The sequence below is a fragment of the Scyliorhinus canicula genome, chromosome 4 (genome assembly GCF_902713615.1).
Source record: "Scyliorhinus canicula chromosome 4, sScyCan1.1, whole genome shotgun sequence".
Classification (NCBI taxonomy): domain Eukaryota; kingdom Metazoa; phylum Chordata; class Chondrichthyes; order Carcharhiniformes; family Scyliorhinidae; genus Scyliorhinus; species Scyliorhinus canicula.
In genome coordinates this window covers 222,636,475-222,657,523 of record NC_052149.1, presented here as the reverse complement: position 1 = coordinate 222,657,523, position 21,049 = coordinate 222,636,475, and the positions used below count along the sequence as shown (strand labels likewise).

General features: G+C 41.4%; 1 protein-coding gene across 6 annotated transcripts in view; it reads right to left on the bottom strand.

Moving 5' to 3' along the window:
* Positions 1–21,049, bottom strand: part of rbm27 (RNA binding motif protein 27) — a 160,274-nt gene that overhangs the window by 120,783 nt on the left and 18,442 nt on the right. For all 6 annotated transcript variants that reach the window (XR_005460510.1, XM_038796137.1, XM_038796133.1 and 3 more), the window contains exon 2: positions 9,735–9,853. Coding sequence is in view for 4 of the 6 variants with exons in the window: in XM_038796133.1 (XP_038652061.1) it covers positions 9,735–9,853 (119 nt within the window). In the remaining 2 variants the exon portion in view is untranslated. The remainder of the gene's footprint in view (positions 1–9,734; positions 9,854–21,049) is intronic.

Genomic DNA, 21,049 nt, shown 5'->3' with positions numbered 1-21,049 from the left:
CTTAAGCAAGGAGTCAGGAGGGCTAAAAGGGGTCACGAAAAGTCATTGACAAATAGGGTTAAGGAAAATCCCAAGGCTTTTTACACGTACATAAAAAGCAAGAGGGTAGCCAAGAAAAGGATTGGCCCACTGAAGGATAGGCAAGGGAATTTGTATGGAGCCAGAGGAAATGGGCGAGGTACTAAATGAATACTTTGCATCAGTATTCACCAAAGAGAAGGAATTGGTGGATGTTGAGTCTGGAGATGGGTGTGTAGATAGCCTGGTCACATTGAGATCCAAAAAGCCGAGGTGTTGGGCGTCTTGAAAAATATTAAGGTAGATAAATCCCCAGGGCTGGATGGGATCTCCCCCAGAATACTGAAGGAGGCTAGAGAGGAAATTGCTGAGGCCTTGTTAGAAATCTTTGGATCCTCACTGTCTTCAGGTGATGTCCCGGAGAACTGGAGAATAGCCAATGTTGTTCCTTTGTTTAAGAAGGGTAGCAAGGATAATCCAGGGAACTACAGGCCGGTGAGCCTTACGTCAGTGGTAGGGAAATTACTGGAGAGAATTCTTCGAGACAAGATCTACTCCCATTTGGAAGCAAATGGACGTATTAGCGGGAGGCTGCACGGTTTTGTGAAGGGGAGGTTGTGTCTCACTAACTTGATAAGAGTTTTTCGAAGAGGTCACAAAGATGATTGATGCAGGTCGGGCAGTGGATTCTGTCTATATGGACTTCAGTAAGGCCTTTGACAAGGTCCCTCATGCTAGACAGGTACAAAAGGTGAAGTCACACGGGATCAGGGGTGAGCTGGCAAGATGGATACAAAACTGGCTAGGTCATGGAAGGCAGAGAGTAGCAATGGAAGGGTGCTTTTCTGATTGGAGGGCTGTGACTAGTGGTGTTCCACAGAGATCAGTGCTGGGACCTTTGCTGTTCGTAGTATATATAAATGATTTGGAGGAAAATGTAACTGGTCTGATTAGTAAGTTTGCAGATGATAAAGGTTGGTGGAATTGCGGACAGCAATGAGGACTGTCAGAGGATACAGCAGGATTTAGATCGTTTGGAGACTTGGACGGAAGGATGGCAGATGGAGTTTAATCCGGACAAATGTGAGGTAATGCATTTTGGAAGGTCTAATGCAGGTAGGGAATATCCAGTGAATGGTAGAACCCTCAAGAGTATTGACAGTCAGAGAGATCTAGGTGTACAGGTCACTGAAAGGGGCAACACAGGTGGAGAAGGTAGTCAAGAAGGCATGCGGCATGCTTGCCTTCATTGGCCGGGGCACTGAGTATAAGAATTGGCAAGTCATGTTGCAGCTGTATAGAACCTTAGTTAGGCCACACTTGGAGTATAGTGTTCAATTATGGTCGCCACACCACCAGAAGGATGTGGAGGCTTTAGAGAGGGTGCAGAAGAGATTTACCAGGATGTTACCTGGTATGGAGGGCATTAGCCATGAGGAGTGGTTGAATAAACTTGGTTTGTTCTCACTGAAACGGCAGAGGTTGAGGGGCGACCTGATAGAGGTCGACAAAAGCATGAGGGGCATAGACAGAGTGGATAGTCAGGGGCTTTTTCCCAGGGTAGAGGGGTCAATTACAAGGGGGCATAGGTTTAAGGTGCGAGGGGGAAGGTTTAGAGGAGACGTACGAGGCAAGTTTTTTTTTTTAAACACAAGAGGATCATGGATGCCTGGAACTTGGCTGCCGGAGGATGTGGTGGAAGCAGGGACGATAGTGACATTTAAGGGGCATCTTGACAAGTACATAAATAGGATGGGAATAGAGGGATACAGACCCCAGAAGTGTAGAAGATTTTAGTTTAGACGTGCATCATGGTTGGCACAAGCTTGGAGGGCCGAAGGGCCTGTTCCTGTGCTGTACCTTTCTTTGTTTTGTTCTTTGAAACATGTGCAATGCTCTCATATAGGACTTGGGTATTCATATGTACAAAGGCTCTGTTACAAATAACCACGAACCACAACTCTCAAAATACAGTCAAAGTTGTTTGTTACCTCCACTGTCTCAGAAGAAACTGAAACATGGAGAGAGTAAATAAAGGAAAAGGACACTGCTATCCATTGCAAAAAGAAAACTTCCCAATATATAGTTTATCTTCTGAAGGTTACCACGAAAGGATTTAGTTATGGGGCGGGATTCTCCGTTGGCCGACGCCAAAATTGGGAAAGGCGATTGGGCGGAGAATAGGTTCCGACGCCTAAATCGTGGCGTGCGGCGATTTGACGCGAAATCGCAATTCGCCATCATCTCAATGGCGGCGTCAATGCGTTCTGGAATGCAGGTATGGTAAACAATGTTTGCATATCATTAGGGGGCCCGACCAGGTATTCTCCGGGGCGTCTGCGATTCTCCGTCTCCGATGGGCCGACGGCACGGTTCACTTGTGCTTTTAAAAATCATGAAACCAGCGCCGCGGCTGCTGATGGAGAGGGGGTACGGAAAGTGTCCAACATCACCGTTTTTTGCGAACAGTTGTGCCGCGGTGCTTCTGCCAGGGCAGGGGGTGGCCAGGAAGTGGGTTGTGGGATGGACGGGCAAGGAACACCATTGCCACAGCCGGCAAGGCAGCCATGCAGCTGCACACAGTGAATCTAGTGCGACAGGTCATATAGGTGTCTCCTCCCAGGGCACCCCCCGAGGTGCCTTCTGGCCCCAGTCGACCCATCAGCTGTATTGGCAGGCTCCAGCACAATCAGTGCCATCTAGTTGGCTGGGATGAGTGTGTGTGGGGATTGTAATGTATACGTGCAGCTGCAGCTTGTCAGCCTCCCGAGTGTCAATCATGAACCTGGCGAAACGTGCACAGTTTTTCCTTGGATTTGATTGGTGTTCTACGCTGCGCATGCTAGCCCCTCCACAGTAGTGGAATCAGTCCAGGTGTGGTGCCAGTTTTGCTGTCGTGAAAATCCACAAATTCTGCGTTGGCGTCAACACAGTTTCAGTAACAAAGAATCCCGCCCAAGGTCTTTTATGGAAGGAAACAAACCATTACTTGCATGCAACAAAAATAAATTGTGTTTTTTTAAACTCAGAAAAAGATTTTTGAACAATTTTTATTCCAAATGTCATGTGTCTCAACATAAAACATTTTCAGAAGACAGAAAAGGAAAAGAGGCCAAAACAAGTTGATAACGTTGTTAATAAAGCAGAAAGGGCCCATTTCATTTTTTAAAAATAGAGCATACAAAAGCAAGGAAATTATGCTAAATCTTTAAACATCATATAGTAGTCTTCAGCAACAATATTTTGTCAAATTCTAGGCCTGTACTTTAGCAAGGACGTTACGCCTTGGAGATTCTACAGAGGATATTGACCTGAGTGATAGCAGGCATTTCAGTTCCGAGAAAAGATGAGTGAATTGGGGATTGGTTCTGCAGAATTTAACCTAGGTGTTCAAAATTATGACAGATAATACAGTAAATAGAGAATTCTTTTCTACTGGTGGATGGGTTGGTAACCAGAAGTAGCAGGTTTAAGGTAATTGATGAAATAACCAGAGAAGAGATTAAAAGAATAATTTTAAACAAGTTAAGATTTGGAATGCATTGCCTTAAGGAGTGGTGAAAGCAGATTCACAAGTAACTTTCAAATGGAATTGGATATACAGGCATACTTGAGAATAATGTGTACGGCTATCAGCGAACGCCTATGAAACACAACTTATAGTTATTTCAAAAATCCCACACAGGCACTGTATCATGAGTGGCTTCCTTCTGTGCTGTAAGATCCATAATTCTCAGTGTTCTTCAGGACAATTTGAACAGATTTGTCATCTCCCGTTTTATTGACAGCGATCCACCCTCATGTTGTATGTCAGGATATTAAATTGTCAGCGAGCCTGACACACTTATATAATATTATTACAGCTGGAGTTGAAAAAGGACACAATTTTGAATATGCTATTTATGTAACCAATGTAGGCCCGCTGGTTCCTCATTAGAAATTAGAGCTGTTGTACCGTAAAATAAATGCCAAACACAATTGTGTAGTAAATAATGAATCAAACTAACATGCATGATGAAGTAGCACAAATCTAACTTTACAGAAAGTAATAGATCTGCATTAGGCAATTACACCAGCCTTATGAGATTTCCCTTCTTCAGAGCACAGGATATCATTGTTATGAAAATACAAAGCATTTGCACCTCTCTATCTGAAAACAGGCTTTAATATCAAATGGCTTTTACAGTCTTCTTCTTGCCGAGGCTTAAAAGTTAAACCAAATTGCTGGATTGAGTGGAATATATTCAACTTAAAGTGCTGCCTCACAGAGCTAGGGACCCGGGTTTGATTCCAACCTTGGGTGACTGTGTGTGGAGTTTGCAAATTCTCCCCGTGTCGGTGTGGGTTTCCTCCCATTGTCCAAAGATGTGCAGGTTAGGTGGATTGGCAATGGTAAGTTGCCCCTTAATGTCCAAAGGTTAGGGTGGGGTTATGGGTTTGCGGGGAGCGGGCCTAGGAAGAGTGTTCTTTCAGAGGGACGGTGCCGACTTGATGAGCTAAATGACCTCCTTTTGCACTGTAGGGATTATATGGTTCTATGATTAACACGGGTGTTTTAGTTGGACAACGTGACAACATTTTCTTCTTTACTAAGCAGTGTCTGAACACACACAGTGCTCTTGTGATGTAAGATTTATCTGGCCTACATGTGACTCCAGACCCACAGAAATGTGATTGACTCATAACTGCCCCCCTCATGAGCAATAAATGCTGGCACAGCCTGCGATGCCCAGGTCCCATGAACAAAATCAAAAATTACATTCAGCAGTTGAAGCCGAAGAAGAAGTGCTCCTAATATTGGTACCTAAGAAAAGATTTATTCTTGGATTAATCTGGAGCAAATAATTCGGAAAATGTCCACAGGTGAAACAATCTACTTTATTAAAACATTTGTGCAAAGAAATAACTTACACTGACATAGTACATTTCATAACCTCAGGACCTCCCAAAATACTTGTTTTGAAATGTAGCCATTGTTGTAATGGAGGACACACCTAGAATGGAATAGAATTACTACAGTGCAGAAGGAGGCTATTCGGCCCATCAAGTCCGCATCTCCTTGGCTCACTCCCTAGTCCAATCCCATAACCCTACCTAACCTACACATCTTTGGACATTAAGGGGTGATTTAGCATGGCAAACCATCTACCCTGCATATCTTTGGACTGTGGGAGGAAACCAGAGCACCAGGGGGAAACCCATGCAGACACTGGGAGAACGTGTAAACTCCACATAGAAAGTCAATCAAGGCCGGAACTGAACCAGTGTCCTTGGCGCTGTGAGGCAGCAGTGCTAACCACTGTGCCACCATGCCAACTATCCCTGCTGCCACCGCAACGAATCTGCACACAGCAGGGTCCCACAAAGAGTAATGAGAAATTGACATGGGTATTGCAGTCAGCAGTGAAGTAACAGCGCTGGAAAATCCCATTGAAATGCACAAGATTTTGAAGGAGCATTATAGCGTTGAAGTTCAGAGATAGTTTTCTGCTGATCGGGGAATTTAAAACACAGTCTCAGGATAACAATCGATCATTTGTGACTAAGATGAGGAATAATTACTTCATTCAAAGTGTTACGAATCTTTGGAATTCTCTGCCTCAGATGGTTGTGGATGTTCCATCATTAAATACATTTAAAGCTGGAATAGGCACATTGTTGATTTCTCAGGATATGGAAACAGACAGAGACGTGGATGTGAAGCCAAAGATCAGCCATAATCACACTGAACGGCAAAGCAGGCTCAATGGGCCATATGGTTTACTCTTGCTTATATTTCTTTTGCTGTGTTCTCACCACTGATCCCAGAAAGCTCCCACAAAATAACTACCAAACTTTATGACATAGATTTCACCTTTCCCAATGTTAATCCGTCTCCAAGTCAAGGGGATCGTCCAGCAATAGTGATGTAAGTAAGCAGCCAATCCCACAAGTATTCCCAGACAACAATCCAGGAAGTAAATTGCACGATCCTTCACTTTTCATCAAATGTTACAGAGACAAAATAATTGATTTGGGAAACACAATACAACACGAATAGGCACTAATGTCGGCAGAATATCAAAACATGTTTTTTTTATAAATGATTTTAAATATGGGATTTTGTCATGAGACCACAAGACATAGGTGCAGAATTAGGCCACTCGGCCCATCGAGTCTGCTCTGCCATTCAATCATGGCTGATATTTTTTTTCTGCCTTCTCCCCATAATCCTTGATCCTCTTATCAATCAAGAACCTATCTATCTCTGTTTTAAAGACTCAGTGATTTGGCCTCCACAGCCTTCTGTGGCAAAGAGTTCTACACATTCACCACCCTCTGGCTGAAGAAATTCCTCCTCATCTCTGTTTTAAAGGAGCGTCCCTTTAGTCGAAGATGGTGTCCTCTGCTTCTAGTTTTTTCTGCAAGTGGAAACATCCTCTCCACATCCACTCTATCCAGGCCTTGCAACATCCTGTAAGTTTCAATAAGAACCCCCCTCATCCTTCTAAACTCCAACGAGTACAGACCCAGAGTCCTCAACCGTACCTCATACGATTCATTACAGGGATTATTCTTGTGAACCTCCTCTGGACCCTTTCCAAGGCCAGCACATCCTCCCTTAGATAAGGGGCCCAAAACTGTTCACAATAAACCAAATGGGGTCTGACCTATAGAAGGAGAATTATGATTTTCCACAAATAAAATTTGGGTTTTCAGAGCCAAAGAGCTTTTTCAAAATAATTAGAAACTCAGTAAGTCATTAAAAATCCAGTTATGCCTCATTCAACAAGGTACAACCTTTTCCAAGAGCTTTTATAGCAAGGCATAGATTTCACGCTTCCCAATTTTAATCCAACTCAAGGGGATCTTCAGGCAATTCTTATCATTTCTATCATTTCAGTGTTTTCCATTTAACATAGAAACATAGGAAATAGAAGCAGGAGTATGTAATTTGACCCTTCGAGCCTGCTTTGCCATTCAATGTAGTCACGGCTGTTTTATCTCAAAGTCATACTCCCGCACTCTCCCCTTGACACCTAGACAATGTCCAGAAATCTATTTCCTTCTTAAGTACATTTTGACTTTGCCTCCACAACCTTCTGTGGTTGAGAATTCAACAGGTTCACCACCCCGAGTGAAGGTTTTCCTTGTCTCAGTCCTAAATGGCCTACCCCATATCCTGAGACTGTGACCCCCTTCTAGACTCTGCAGCGCGGCAGCATAGTGGTTAGCACAGTTGCTTCACAGCTCCAGGGTCCCAGGTTCGATTCCCGGCTTGGGTCACTGTCTGTGTGGAGTCTGCACGTTCTCCCCTTGTTTGCGTGGGTTTCCTCCCACAGTCCAAAGATGTGCAGGTATGTGAATTGGCCAAGATAAATTGCCCGTCATGTCCAAAAACGGTTAGGTGGGGTTACTAGGTTCCGGGGATAGGATGGAATTGTGGGCTTAAGTAGGGTGCTCTTTTCAGGGGCCAGTGCAGACCTGATGGGCTGAATGGCCTCCTTCTGCACTGTAAACTCTTTGATTCTATGACTCCCCAGACAGAGGAAACACTAACCCTGCATCCAGCATCCAGTCTGTTCAACCCTGTCAGAGAGTTATACATTTCAACGAGATCCTCTCTCATTCTTCTAAACTCCAGTGAACATAGACCGAGGTCAACTAAACATCTCCTAATACACCAATTTGCCAGCACTGGAAACATTCTGGTGAATCTTCGCTGCACTCGCTCAGTGGCAAATGTATCCTTTCTTAGGTAAGGAAACCAAAGTTGCACCCAATCCTCCAATTGTGGTATCACCAAGGCCCTGAACAGCTGTAGTAAGACATCTTTGCTCCTGCACTCTAGTTCTCTTACAATGAAGGCTAATATACCATTTGCTTGTCTAAATGCTTGTTGCACCTGCATGCTTGTTTTCAGTGACTGGTGTACAAGGACACCTGGGGTGCGTGTTAGTGTGCAGTGAGCACAACATCACTGAGAACGACTCTCTTCTTCTGCAAATAGCACCATGGGATCTTTTACATCTACCTGAAAGAGTACACAGCACCTCAGACTAACATTTCATGTTAGGAGCACCTCTTATAGTGCAACACTTAAGTACTCAACTTGAAGCCTCAATCTACATTTTGCACTTGTGTCTGGAGGGGGACTTCAACTCTCAGCCTTCTCACCCAAAGACAGGAGTTCTACCACTGAGCCACAGCTTATCGCCAAAGTACATTTCATACACAACAAATACAGATTCTCAATTCAAATAGTTGAAACAATAATGGCCAACCAAGAAAAGAAACCATTGAACCATTGCGATTCCTTCAGTCAAACATTTACGGTATCTGTGAAACTTCATGCTCATCTGCTCTGCTGCTGATAAACAAAGGAAAGTTCTAGTGCCATTTATGCATGCACTGTCAACGAACAAAAAAATAATTCATCCTTAAAGAATGTGCTTCAGATATTCTTTTAAATAAACTGTCATACCTTTTCAAATGGAGGATGCATGGAGGGTGTATTTAAGTACATTTTTTTAAAAATTAGCAACATATATCTGAAACAATGCACGCTTCAGTATCATGTAGCCAGTAATCCAAGTTGAAAAGGGGAAAACAAGGTAGACCAGTCAATTGGAGCCAATTAGGTTTGGTTCTATACCTGCCAGTGTAGACCGCAAAACAAGACAGTTATTTTTAGATGGTAAATCTAATTTTGCCAAGAGCTGCATCATTACATATATTTAGGTTGTAGTCAACATCTATTCCCCTCTCTAATATTTAAATTAAGTTATAGAAGTAAACAACTCATTATTATAATTTGTTAAACTGGTAGAATTTAAAAGCTGGCCTCTAACAATAACTATCTTTGCTTTTAGATAAAGAGACGTGCACACAATACCCATCAATCAAATGAGAAGGCTTTAGAGAAGCTGTTGCTTTTTTTTGCAATAATAAACTGTCTTCAAACTGTATCTTGGAATCCAACTGGTATTTGATTTTTCTTTTTAAATGCTGCACACTTGACAGTGACTGTACAAAATGCAAAACATGCATAATATTTCAGTATAGATAATTAAACTACAAAACAGGAATGGTTGGCACAGGCCTAGTCTTTAAAACATCAATACCACTTGAAAAACCAGAAAACATGCACGTGAAACTCAGTCAAAACTTAAACCGCAGTGGTTAAAGCAGCATTTTCACCCAGTTAGCAATCAGAGTTTAATAAATTATGAACTTAAAATTCCTGTTCGCACTGAACATTCTAATCAGTGGAGAAGATCTTCCGGAAAAAATAAACAAAACAGTTTCTCTATTCATTCAGTTGATAAATGTACCACCCACTGCGTTACTGAATTATACAGATCATGAAGATCTCATGTTCAAACGGAAGTGAGAATTCAATTAATTGATTTCAGTCAGGTCAACAGGGGTGTTACAATTGGCTTCAGAACAGCTTATGGAGAAGGCATGGAAAATTATTTAGTTTCACATTGATTACCTGCCTGCCAGTAAAATGTGTTTAAGATCAGCTAAGGATAAATCTAGTTAAATAGGGTGATCTCTCCCACATCCTCCGCCCCCCCAACCTTACAAGATTAAATAGTTTACTAAAAGCTTGCAGCCTATATTTCCACATGATGAATGTCACTTGCAACAGTACATGTGAAACTACAATCCCAGCATGAATTAGCAAGTTCAAAAAATGCTGTAGTAAATAGAAAAACCATAAATCTTACCTTTTTGTAAAAATACGTCCAGTTGATCAACGCACAAAGCCTTCAGTTCTTTTTCTGGCTTGTCTTTCTTAACTAAAGCCACTACATATTTTGCTAAAGCTGATGGGTCAGCATCGCAACTGAAAAATAAGATCAGTAAAAAAAAAAATCCAACATTAGATTGCTAGAACAACATACTTGATTTCTTATGGTGGAGGTGTGGTTTCTGTAAAGCATGCCGAATGGCTTTCTGTGCGCAGTAACTTTTCTATGACATATAATCCACATAGCACAGATTTTAAGATTGATCTCAAAAAGGAGCTCTCGCTACAGAAAATTAGCAATGTTGTAACTGATTTATCACTTTCCGCCTTAGGTCAAATCTTCCTCCAATCAGCTAAAGAAACTTATTTCTGCACAGGATCGCTGTTGTTCATTCCACATATCCAAGTCCTACGGCAAATATTTATTATAGAATACACAGTTCACTAGAGGCAGAAAGGGAATTCTGGTGCACGTCCACTTGATCTCAGTTAATAAGAGGCCAGCCAGGTTACCTTCCAGCCATATTAGGATGCTTGCGAGAGTATAAAAGAGAACACAAAACTAAAAATTTTTTAGAAATTCACTTGCTGCTTTTTTAAAAATTATTTGATGAGATAGAAGTGTCGCTGGTTAAGCCAGCATCTGTCCATCCCCGATTGCCCTTGAATTTAATGACACAGTATGCTTATAGGACAGAGGACAGTTTACACGACAGAGGGCTGAGTCAACCACATTGCTGAGGATCTGGAGTCATATATAGGCCCACCAGGCAAAGATGGCAGATTTCCTTCCGCAAAAGAGGTTAATAAAGCAGATGCGTTTTTACAGTAATCAATGGTGGTTTCATGGTCTCCATTACTGAGGCTAGCTTCCAATTCAGAATTCTATTAATTCAATTTGAATTCCGCTAGCTGCCATGGTGAGATTTGACCCAGGTCCCAAGGCATCAGCCTGGGTCTTTGGATTATTAGTCGTGACATTACCACTATATTACCATCGCCCTGTTTCATTTTTTTTGTTAAGAAACTTTCAAAAGCTTTTTCTGAAACTGCCAACATTTAATGCCCATCCCTAACTGCTCTTGAGAAGGCAGGAATGGTGAGCCAATTTCTTGAACTGCTACAGTATGTGCAATGCTAGTGTAGGTACTAACTAGTGCTGTGAGGTCACGACTTCCAAGATTTTAACCCAAGCTTGAAAATGAAGTTGTCAGGAAGACCGAGAAAGGTGGGCAGCTTTCAAACCTTCAGAACAATAAGTAAAAGGTTGGATAGGAATCAACATTGTCTTATTATGTACACAAAAAAATTTTACAATTGAAAACATTCCTACCACTTTCAGACAGTGCTGAAAATGCATTTCAAATGCAAAAATTTAAATTTATGCCTTCTGTTTAATGATTTAAAAGCTTTTGGCTCAGTCACACAACTGTTAAGAGGATTTTGTAAGTAAATGCTACTCCTGATGCAGCACATACTGATATAACGATTTTAACACAGCAGAACATACCAAATCATTTGACAAGGACATTATTAGACAAAAGTTGAAATCAAGGTCTCTTTATTTAATCCCTCTTCTCCTGTACAGGTTAAATTCCTTACTCAGTCAATTTTACAGCAACCATTCGCCCTCATGTACCTTGCCCAAATCGGGAACATTCACACACAAAGCTTGACAATGAGCACATTGTACTAACAGCTTGGGGAGGATCATCACAAATAACGTCTGACCCTGTGCTCATCCAACATCCATAATCTCCACTTCTAGCAATCGAGAGTAGGACCCCTGGCCTATTTTCGTTTCCCTAATTCAGAAGCATTGAGGATGCTTTTGGTATCCTAATAATTGCCCCAAAAAAGCACAGACTGAGCTGTTAACTTTTAACTGACCTAGTACGTGAAGCAAGCTATTTCTCCCTGCAAAACTCCTCTGGAGCAGAAAGACGATTTGTATGTGGTCAACCATTTCCATTTATATTGAGTAGTTAAGAAAGCAAAATTCTTCACAGGAAAATGAACAATGGGAGAATTAGAGGACTGAATGATTGGTCAAAGATCTGGATGTTGCGAATGCTTTAAATGCCAAAGGACATGGGCGTAGCTGGAGTTTCAAATAGTAAACGTGAAACAGCGAAGGGTTCCACCTGTTAGGGTGGAGTGAGGAACTGATTCAGAAAACCAATAAGCATGAACACAAGACTGGAAGTAATTTCGTTGCTCCAATATTATATTCTAGTTTTAAAGTTGGTCCAATCAGGTCTAATATTTACTATTTTAATACAAGGTCATGGAACATCAAAACTCAGTTAACTTTAGATCAATGTATGCAGCATGTAACATACTTACAGAATGGTTGGTATTGGATTGACATATCAGGAAACTCACTTCAGTAGTGTTAGGAAGCTCAGGTACTTAATTTGAAAAAGGCAGTTGCAGGACAGGAACTACAGTTGCCAGTGGGCCTTGGGTCTTCTGCGCATGCACCAGGCGGGAAATGTGCAGTTCATGTGCGTTGTGTGTGAATGTTCTCGATTTGGGCAAGGTACATGAGGGCAAATGGTTGCTGTAAAATTGACTGAGTAAGGAATTTAACCTGTACAGGAGAAGAGGGATTAAATAAAGAGGCCTTGATGTCAACTTTTGTGCAGTCGGTTAAGTTTTTCAGGCCAGGAGCTGGCACTGCATGCCTGCACAGTAGCAAGGAAGTGAAATGGCATGAAACTGCAGTTATGGGGACCTGAAACTGAGCACCATCCCAGAGAAGGTGCTCTAAGGAGCAGGACATGGGGAGAGGGAGAGGAAACGGAGCAAAGTTCCAAATAGGGACAAAAAAAAAAAAGAGGTCCCAGAAAGAAATCCCAGGCAAGGGACAGAGGCTGGGATCAGAAACAAGTCTCAATAAGTAGAGTTGAAGAAAGTTAAAGAAAGAGCTACAGGATGCAGACTTAACGCTAATGGGCTCGAGAGATGCCCCGAAGATCTGAGAAGGCAGCCAAATGTTAGTGACTCCTTACTGCGGACTTTTTGGAGCAGTGGTGCTCCTCTTGGCATAGCCAAGGATCTGAAATTGTGCTTGGAAGGTGACACTTGAGTGTATTTGGAGATCCGGGAAAAGGAATGCTGGAAGGTGAGATTGAAACCCTCAAAAGTAGGTCAATGTTACAGCCGTAGTGAGAGCGAAGTTTGGATCGAAAAACAAAAGAATTCTGCAAATGTGGAGAACCCTTTCTAAGATAAACACAGCTTTAGTGAGACTGGTTGACTCACAGTGTTAAACAAAATGCACAGAACTAGCTTTGGCCGCATATGTCATTTACTCAAATGTCTGACCACAGTTCGCCTATTAATTCAGAAGTACCTCATATCCCTTGAATATTAGAGCGCAAGATAGATATGATTAATTATTTTTCTCTTTCTGAATTTGGATGAGTTTGTAAACATGTTGCTAGCATTAAAGGAACAGTGTGAACTTTAATTATTTTCTTGTGTTTGGACGGAGACCTTTCCAACCATGGTGTAATAAGGTTCATTTTTTCTTGTTTCATATTTTGTTCTTGCAGTTAGACTTTCATTAGCAGACTTCTGTGAATTTGTTTGGCCACTTTTCATTGCAGTTTCTAAACAAAACCTAGGATCCATCATACCAGGTTTCACTTTGGGATCTGACTTATCCAGTATTAACACTAGCTTGGATCTTAACAATAGTGTCAAGTTAAACTGCTCCTTGCCCTAATTATACCCCATCACCTGTATAAAAAATACAAACAACTGCAATTTTATCTTCTAAGGCAGGGTTTATAGCTGAAACATGAATTGATTTGTGGTTTCTCACCAATGTTGCCCAATCTGCTGAGTCTTTCTGGTGTTTGTTATTTTTTATTTGCAATTTTATGAAGTGTTATGGCAGGTGCAGGGCTCAAAAACATCAACGGTCCACTAATCTAAACAATAAGCAAACCAACATTGGACACAATTTGCTGAATGGACTCAAGAATGGATTTTAATGCCAATATATGATCACTTCACTGCCCTACGTGAATGCAATTTCTTCTGTTAACACTATATTACAATTGCCAACAAGGAGAATAATTTTGGGTGTCTAATCGAAGCAGACAGTTTAATGTAGCTGAGGTGGTGTGGCATTTGGTGCCGCATTCTCTCAGGCGATATTATTCCAATTCTCACAATCTAAAAGTTTAACAAAGGGAATCTGTCAGGAGGAGTGCAAGTACACAGCAAGCAAATATCTTGGACTGGATGGATTGGAGCCTGGGATATTAAAGGAAGTAGCTACAGAGATAGTGGGCTCACTGGTAGTAATCTTCCAAAAATGATTAAATTATGGAAAAGTCCCAGAGGATTGGAAACTACCAATGTAACACCCTTATTCAAAAAGGGAGAGACGAAAACATGTAACTATGGGCCAGTTAGCTTAACATTAGTCATTGGAAAATTGTTAAGAGTCTATTATAAAGGATGTAATAGCAGAGCATTTAGAAATACACAATATAATCAGATAGAGTCAGCATGGCTTCAAGGAGAAACCATGTCTGACAAATTTATGGGAAATATTTGTTGTAACAAGCAGGATCAATAAAAGGGGAACCAGTAATATACTTGGATTCCAAAAAGTGTTTAATAACACACCGCAGAAAAGGCTGCGGTAAGGTAAGAGTCCCTGGTTTTGGGGGTAGTATATTAGCATGTATGGAGGATTGGCTAACGGACAAAAGGCGGAATTGGAATAAGAGAGGCATTTTCAGGATGAAACCTGCAGCTAATGCAGTGCCACAGGAATCAGTGCTGGGGGCCACAATTACTTACACTATATATTGACTTGGATGAGGGACGTGAATTTCCTATTGCCACGTTTGTGACAGGAAAATAGGCAGGAAGGCAACTGGTGAGATAGACACAAGAGAGAAAGAAAGAGAGAAAGAAAGAGAGAAAGAGAGAGAGAGAGAGAAAGAAAGAGAGAAAGAGAGAGAGAGAGAGAAAGAAAGAGAGAAAGAGAGAGAGAGAGAGAAAGAAAGAGAGAAAGAGAGAAAGAGAGAAAGAGAGAAAGAGAGAAAGAGAGAAAGAGAGAAAGAGAGAAAGAAAGAAAGAAAGAAAGAAAGAAAGAAAGAAAGAAAGAGAGAGAGAGAGAAAGAAAGAAAGAAAGAAAGAAAGAGAGAGAGAGAAAGAAAGAAAGAAAGAAAGAAAGAAAGAAAGAAAGAAAGAAAGAAAGAAAGAAAGAAAGAAAGAAAGAAAGAAAGAAAGAAAGAAAGAGAGAGAGAAAGAGAGAGAGAGAAAGAAAGAAAGAAAGAAAGAAAGAAAGAAAGAAAGAAAGAAAGAAAGAAAGAAAGAAAGAAAGAAAGAAAGAAAGAAAGAAAGAAAGAAAGAAAGAAAGAAAGAAGAAAGAAAGAAAGAAAGAAAGAAAGAAAGAAAGAAAGAAAGAAAGAAAGAAAGAAAGAAAGAAAGAAAGAAAGAAAGAAAGAAAGAAAGAAAGAAAGAAAGAAAGAAAGAAAGAAAGAAAGAAAGAAAGAAAGAAAGAAAGAAAGAAAGAGAGAGAGAGAGAAAGAAAGAGAGAGAGAGAGAGAGAAAGAGAGAGAAAGAGAGAAAGAGAGAAAGAGAGAGAGAGAGAAAGAGAGAAAGAGAGAAAGAGAGAGAGAAAGAGAGAAAGAGAGAAAGAGAGAAAGAAAGAAAAGAAAGAAAAGAAAGAAAAGAAAGAAAAGAAAGAAAAGAAAGAAAAGAAAGAAAAGAAAGAAAAGAAAGAATCGCTTATGGTCACAAGTAGGCTTCAATGAAGTTACTGTGAAAAGCCCCTGGAATTCCGGCGCCTGTTCGGGGAGGCTGGTACGGGAACTGAACCGTGCTGCTGGCCCACCTTGGTCTGCTTTAAAAGCCAGCGATTTAGCCCAGTGTGCTAAACCAGCCCCGGAGTTAAGCAAATGGCCAAAAGCTTGGCAGATGGAATATAATCTAGGAAAATGTGAAGTTATGCACTTTTGGTAAACATAAAAACATAGAATATAGGAGCAGGAGGCAGCCATTCTGCCCTTTGAGCCTGCTCTGCCACTCAATGATCATGGCTGATCATCCAGCTCAATAGCCTAATCCTGCTTTTCCCCATATCCTTTGATCCCCTAAGTGCTATATCTAACTGCTTCTTAAAAACATACAATGTTTTGGTGGGAAAAATAAAGGTGCTGAATATTATTTAAATGGAGAAAGATTGCCAAAATACGTAGGACAGAGGGATTCGGAGGTCCTCGTGCATAAATCACAAAAAGCCAACATGCAGGGGGCAGGACAGTAGCATGGTGATTAGCATAAATGCTTCACAGCTCCAGGGTCCCAGGTTCGATTCCCGGCTGGGTCACTGTCTGTGCGAAGTCTGCACGTCCTCCCCGTGTGTGCGTGGGTTTCCTCCGGGTGCTCTGGTTTCCTCCCACAGTCCAAAGATGTGCGGGTTAGGTGGATTGGCCATGCTAAATTGCCCGTAGTGTCCTAATAAAAGTAAGGTTAAGGGGGATGTTGTTGGGTTATGGGTATAGGGTGGATACGTGGGTTTGAGTAGGGTGATCATTGCTCGGCACAACATCGAGGGCCGAAGGGCCTGTTCTGTGCTGTACTGTTCTATGTTCTAAGTTCAGCAAGTAACAGGGAAGTCAAATGGAATGTCAGCCTTTATTTCAATAGGAATGGAGTATAAAAATAGGGAAGTCTCGTTAAAACTGTAGAAGACACTAGTTCGACCATCCCTGGAATACTGCGAACAGCTTTGGCCCCCTTATCTAAGGAAAGATATGCTAGCTTTGGAGGCAGTCCAGAGAAGGTTCACTTGCTTGATCTCATTCTACGGAGGGATTTCTTTTAATGAGGAGAGGTGGAGTAGTTTGGGCCTGTACTCATTATAGTTTAGAAGAATGAGAGGTGACCTTCTTGAGACTTATAGGATTCTCAGGGGGCTTAACAGGGTAGATGCTGAAAGGTTGTTTCCTCTGGGAGACTCTAGGATCAGAAGGCGTAATATCATATCATAAGGCATTGTCCATTTAAGGCAGAGATGAGGAGGAATGTCTTCTCTCAGAGGGTAGTGAATCTGTGGAATTCTTTACCACAGAGGACTGCAGAGGCTGGGTCATTAAGTATCCTAAGATAGACAGATTTTTAATCAAGAACGGAATCAAGGGTTATAGGGATACGGTGGGAAAATAGCATTTTGAGGATTATCATATATCAATCATGATCTCATTGAAGGGCAGAGCAAACTCGATAGGCAGTAGATTACTTCTGCTGTTAAGTCTCATCTTTGGAAATGTAAGTTCCCATTTTCGGTTGCTGGTGACCCACTGGTCTTCACCACTGTCACACCAACTGCTCTCATTGTCTGACAGTTTTATTTTCTTCTGAGCTCTGCAAATCCACAAATGCAGGTTGAGCATCCCTTATTCGAAATGCTTGGAGCTAAGAGTGTCTCGGATTCCGGAATAGCTGTGTAGGTATAGTTGAGAAACATTGCATAGCTCGCGGATTTTGGTTGAACACAATGTTATTTTTTACTAGAAACATGATTTCGACCCTCGAAAAAAAGTGCAGATTTTACAGCTTATCAAATTTGTATAACGGGTGCTCAACCAGTAAGAAGCAACAGTTTGTAAAATCTAAAGTTGAATAAAACAGTTGCAATACCTGTATCCCAGAGAAGTCATGGTAGGTTTGATCCATGCAAGTTTAAACATTTAGTCCAACTTTTTAAACTTTTGAAACCTGAACTGCCTTGCATCAGACATTAGTAAATCACATCTCAAAATGTTGTACCATTATATCTCCAAACAAGTATCATACTTGCTTTTGATGAACTGAAATAATATTTTTTTTAAACAATGAATAAACACCAACTGGTGCAAAGTAAACCTAATCAACAAAAAAAAAAATCAGTTGTGAAACTGGTAATAAATGTATGATGAGTAACTAATGAAATCACAGAAACCTTTTTTTTAAAACATTTTTTAGCCACAGAGTGATGCAGTGTTTCCCATCAATTCAACTTTGTCTTAAATGGATTTATACCTCAGTTCAGCAGCAGAATAACATTCATTTTTGCAAGATGTAACCCTTACAAATAAGAAATACCTTACCCCACCACATGAGAACTTAAGTAATTCTAATAAAAAATACAGACATTAAAAAATTGAAATATTTCAGGCATGTTTAATGCAAATTTCTGTGTCAGATTTAAAGGCAATCTTATTCCCTCTCAGGAATAAATTATACTGCCCAAAAATAAAGCCAGGACTCTGACCTCCTAGTTTTTATAACAATTAACTTCTAAATAAGAATTCTTCAATTTATGAATTATACTGTGTAGTCTTAAAACATTCATGGGAGGCACGGTAACACAATGGTTAGCACTGTTGCTTCACAGCGCCAGGAACCCAGATTCGATTCCCGGCTCAAGTCACTGTGTCTGTGCAGAGTCTGCATGTTTTCCCTGTGTCTCCGTGGGTTTCTTCCTGGTGCTCCGCGAAGTTTCCTCCTCTTGAAAGACGTGCTTGTTAGAAGAATTGGACATTTTTGAATTCTCCCTCAGTGTACCCAAACAGGTGCAGTAGTGTGGTGACCAGGGGCTTTTCACAGTAACTTCATTGCAGTGTTAATGTAAGCCTACTTGTGACACTAATAAAGATTATTATGCTACCATATCAGCAGAATAAAACTATTATTTTTAGATAATGCCACATTTTTCTCAGTATTATTAAGAACTAAAATGAAGAATAACGTTCAGCAACAGCATGTGGGCAGTTAAATGAGGAAATCACAAAGTTGCTGTCCGAGTTGCCCTGCTTCTCCACAAGCTTTTGCGACACTTGCACTTCACAGAGGTATTCAATATTCACTTGGAGTGACGTTGCAGCACTTACCCATTAGATGCTCACAAAATATGCTGGAAAAGCTAGGGCTTGTCCAGTCAAGCAAAAGAAAATGTTCCAAGGGGTGGTAAGCCTCAATTGTTGCCAAACAAATTCATTGGCACAGTGGTTAGCACTGCCCCCCCCCCCCCCCCCCCCCCCAACAGCACCAGGGACCTTGGTTAAATTTAAGCCTGGGTAACTTTGCACTTTCTCCCTGTGTCTGCGTGCATTTCCTCCGGGTGCTCCAGTTTCCTCCCACAGTCCAAAACTGTGCAAGTTCAGTGGATTGGCCGTGCTAAAATTGCCACTTTGAGTGCAGAGATGTGCAGATTAGGTGGGGTTAGGCGTGAGCCTAGGTATGGTCGATGCAGACTCGATGGGCCAAATGGCCTCCTTCAGCACTGTAGGGGAACTGAGAACTGTGAAAATTGACCCCAAAATGTTGTTTAATTCCTTCAGATTTGTATTACTGTTGGTCATTTTTTTTTAAAATAATTTAGTTTCAGACTTTCTCTGTCCATCTAGTTTCTCTCAAATCTCATCTTCATTCAACATTCTCTTCAAGATTTTATAACTAAATATTTTAATTTATTCTTCCTAGATTAGACTTCAGTGCCTACATATTAACAGGTGCAGGTAACGCGATAGGTCGAGGTGGGTGCAGAGCTTCAGACAAGAAACCACAAAATCCAGGTTTCCCCACCTGTAGGGGTTTAAACTGCACGTTGTATATCTTTTGTCATCAACGGGTTCCTCGCACATACCCAGACTGATTGACAAGTTTGGCTCTTTTTCAGGCACGTAGAATGTCCGCAGCAGGTAGATTTGATTCACAATCCCAGAGAAGAGAAGCATTCTCACCCCCTCCTGGCCTACAAAGTAGGGCGGTAAGAGACACTTATTTTCTTTCCTAAGCTGCCCTTGTCTCCCTTCAGCTTCATGGAAACAAAGCCACCCACTATAAAATTGCCACTGCATGTCAAACAACAGGTTGCTCGCTGAATGAAAATATTAAAATTCCCAACCAAGGGAGCATGTTAGTTGTCCGCCCATTGTCCCACCTTCAGTTGAACATGGAAGTGGGTGGGTTAAACTGGGTTTCAGATATTTAAAACTTCAACATTTTGTCCTGACATTAACAAATCCGTTTTTGGCAGTTAAAATTACTGCAAGTCGCAGTCAGGATTCTTCTGGTGAGGAGGAGATACACCATTGCTAGCTCTGTTCACAGAAATCCCTGGTTCCGTGGAGGGGGTGTTGAGCTGTTTTGGCTTTCTAATTACCACACAAATCACAATGTAAAATGTGAACACGTAAATACAAATGAATGTCAAGCATTGTTCATTCATCCCCAAGCATAAAACATGAGCAACCATAATGTTCCTGGTCAGTTTAGCTCAGTTAGTCGGACTGCTGGTTTGTGACCAGCAGCGCGGGTTCAATTCCCGCACCAGCTGAGGTTATTTCTGAAGGCCCCCCTTCTCAACCTTGCCCCTCGCCCGAGGTGTGGTGGTCCTCAAGTTAAATTATTGCCAGCCAGCACTCCCCCTCAAAAGGGAAAGCGGCCTATGGTCATCTGGGACTATGGCAACTTTACATTCTTACAGAAAGTGGTTCCTGACTTGCGTTACTATCCCCGTAGAGACTGATAACTTTTTTTTAAAAGGCATTTTGAATTTCCAGTGACGCATTGAAAAGATGACACAAGATTTCAATTGTTTAGGCTTTTACTGTTACAAAAAAACATTATCTAAATATTTTTCAGTCAGCAACTTGTGCTGTAAACGACAAACATGAGACTCAATTAGCGTTCAACAGGACTGAAAATCTCCCACTACGGTTGTCCCTTATGCGGACACTTCATTCTCCAAGAAGGATCTAGTCCTAAGTCACTCAACCCCCAAGGGCTTGCTTCCATTATTTTCCTTTCCCAGCCAGGTAACTTCTAATCCCAGAACCTACTTGCACTGTGAGGGTTACACTGGAGATGACTGCCCTTGATTCCAAGCTATGTGAATCTTGTGGCCTCCTGTAAATCCTCACTGACCATGTTTCCTCAGCTGAGCATGAGCTCCCACCCACATTCTGCACGGTGAAGACTCAACATTTTTACGACTTCAAATGCAGGACTAGCTGCCTCACTTGCGTTCTGCCTCTCAGATAGCTCTTATTTCTGAGATTCAGTGATACCGTAGGAACACTGTAACCCAATAAAATGGCTTTCTAATGGATCTTTTTCCATCTCAAAGTTCATCTCCATGATAATGTGAATTACATGGGCCTTGTATCGAGGTGGAAATGCTGATCACCCATCTCTCAGACTCCCAACTCAGTTGTAACTTGGAATTAAACAAATAATTTAAAGTACAACTGTTTATAATGCCGAGCATTCTTA